At 49.7% G+C, this 1,034-nt stretch overlaps 1 protein-coding gene across 1 annotated transcript; it reads left to right on the top strand.

The window, feature by feature from the left end:
- Positions 1–196: 196 nt before the first annotated feature.
- On the top strand, positions 197–722 carry Pmar_PMAR009786 (hypothetical protein; the record flags this gene model as incomplete). The annotated part of the gene is made up of 4 exons (XM_002767684.1): positions 197–329; positions 379–476; positions 522–588; positions 638–722. Coding segments are annotated over 4 exons (383 nt in total), but the record flags the coding sequence as incomplete, so codon positions are not given.
- Between the last annotated feature and the right edge of the window lie 312 nt (positions 723–1,034).

The raw sequence follows: 1,034 nt of genomic DNA, 5'->3' as shown, positions 1-1,034 counted from the left end.
ACGATAAAGAATATAAACGTTTTATATGTCTTCTTCCTTCTCCCTTTTATCGTCGTCTCCTCCTTCTACTCCTCCTGTGTCTGCTGCTATCGTCGCTCTTCGCTGCATTGAGCCCTTGTAACTTACAGCTCCTATCGAGGGTCGAGTTCGGGCCTCTTGTGAGTCGTGTAGGCTTGAGCTACTCTCCTATCTAGTGATGGCAACAACACAGCCGTCTCCACAGAAAAGGGCAGCCCCTAAGGGCCGGGTTCTGGCCCCAAAGAAGAAGAAGGAGGCCCCTGCAATATCCCCGGAGGAGACCGTCATCATACAGTTCGTCAGTGCTGATGGTAGGCTTGGGCGAGGATGAGATTTAGGAGTAGTTTGTGATGTGTTCAGGAGTTGGTACGGGATCTGAGCTCAGTCTGGCACTAAATACGGACAGAAGCGAGTTGCAGTCGCTCCTGAAGGAGTTGCTGCTTTCTGACGTTGGCCAGGTAGATGGGTTTTGTATGATGGCTGGTATTGAAGTGTGATGTTAGGGCGCTAAGGATGAGGACCTGCGAGATGAGATACAGGACACTGATTATTCCTTTGTGTTGAACGATAGTAGGCGGCCGGCGTGGGGATGGTGATGTGATATGCATGTGTCCTGTAGGCACACAGGAAGTGTCCTCGACACTATATGCTGCATGGACGGCACTCGAGAGTCAGCCTTCTGCTGAGCAGACCCTGAGAGTTCGGTAATAACTGACGTTATTGTTGTGATGGGGCTTTTACGGTTTGTGAAGACTCGTCTTATATGTTGTGGGAGGGGCTGATCTTGTCGTGTTGGATGGTGAAGCGTTTCCGCATGAATTCTGTAATTTTCGTGAGTATTGATAAATAAAACTCGTCTAATCCTTTAAGTGAGTAACAATGCAACAGATCTCGATGGTCGAACCAATGGTCTGTGATAGGTACCATCCTTTGGCTCGCTTCCGAGTCCGACCTGTTACACGATGCACGTCTTCTATGACAGGCCACACGGACTCCGTCCTATGCGCTGCCTTCAG

The sequence above is a fragment of the Perkinsus marinus genome (genome assembly GCF_000006405.1).
Source record: "Perkinsus marinus ATCC 50983 genomic scaffold scf_1104296970226, whole genome shotgun sequence".
NCBI lineage: Eukaryota > Perkinsozoa > Perkinsida > Perkinsidae > Perkinsus > Perkinsus marinus.
This window is presented reverse-complemented; position numbering and strand designations above follow the sequence as displayed.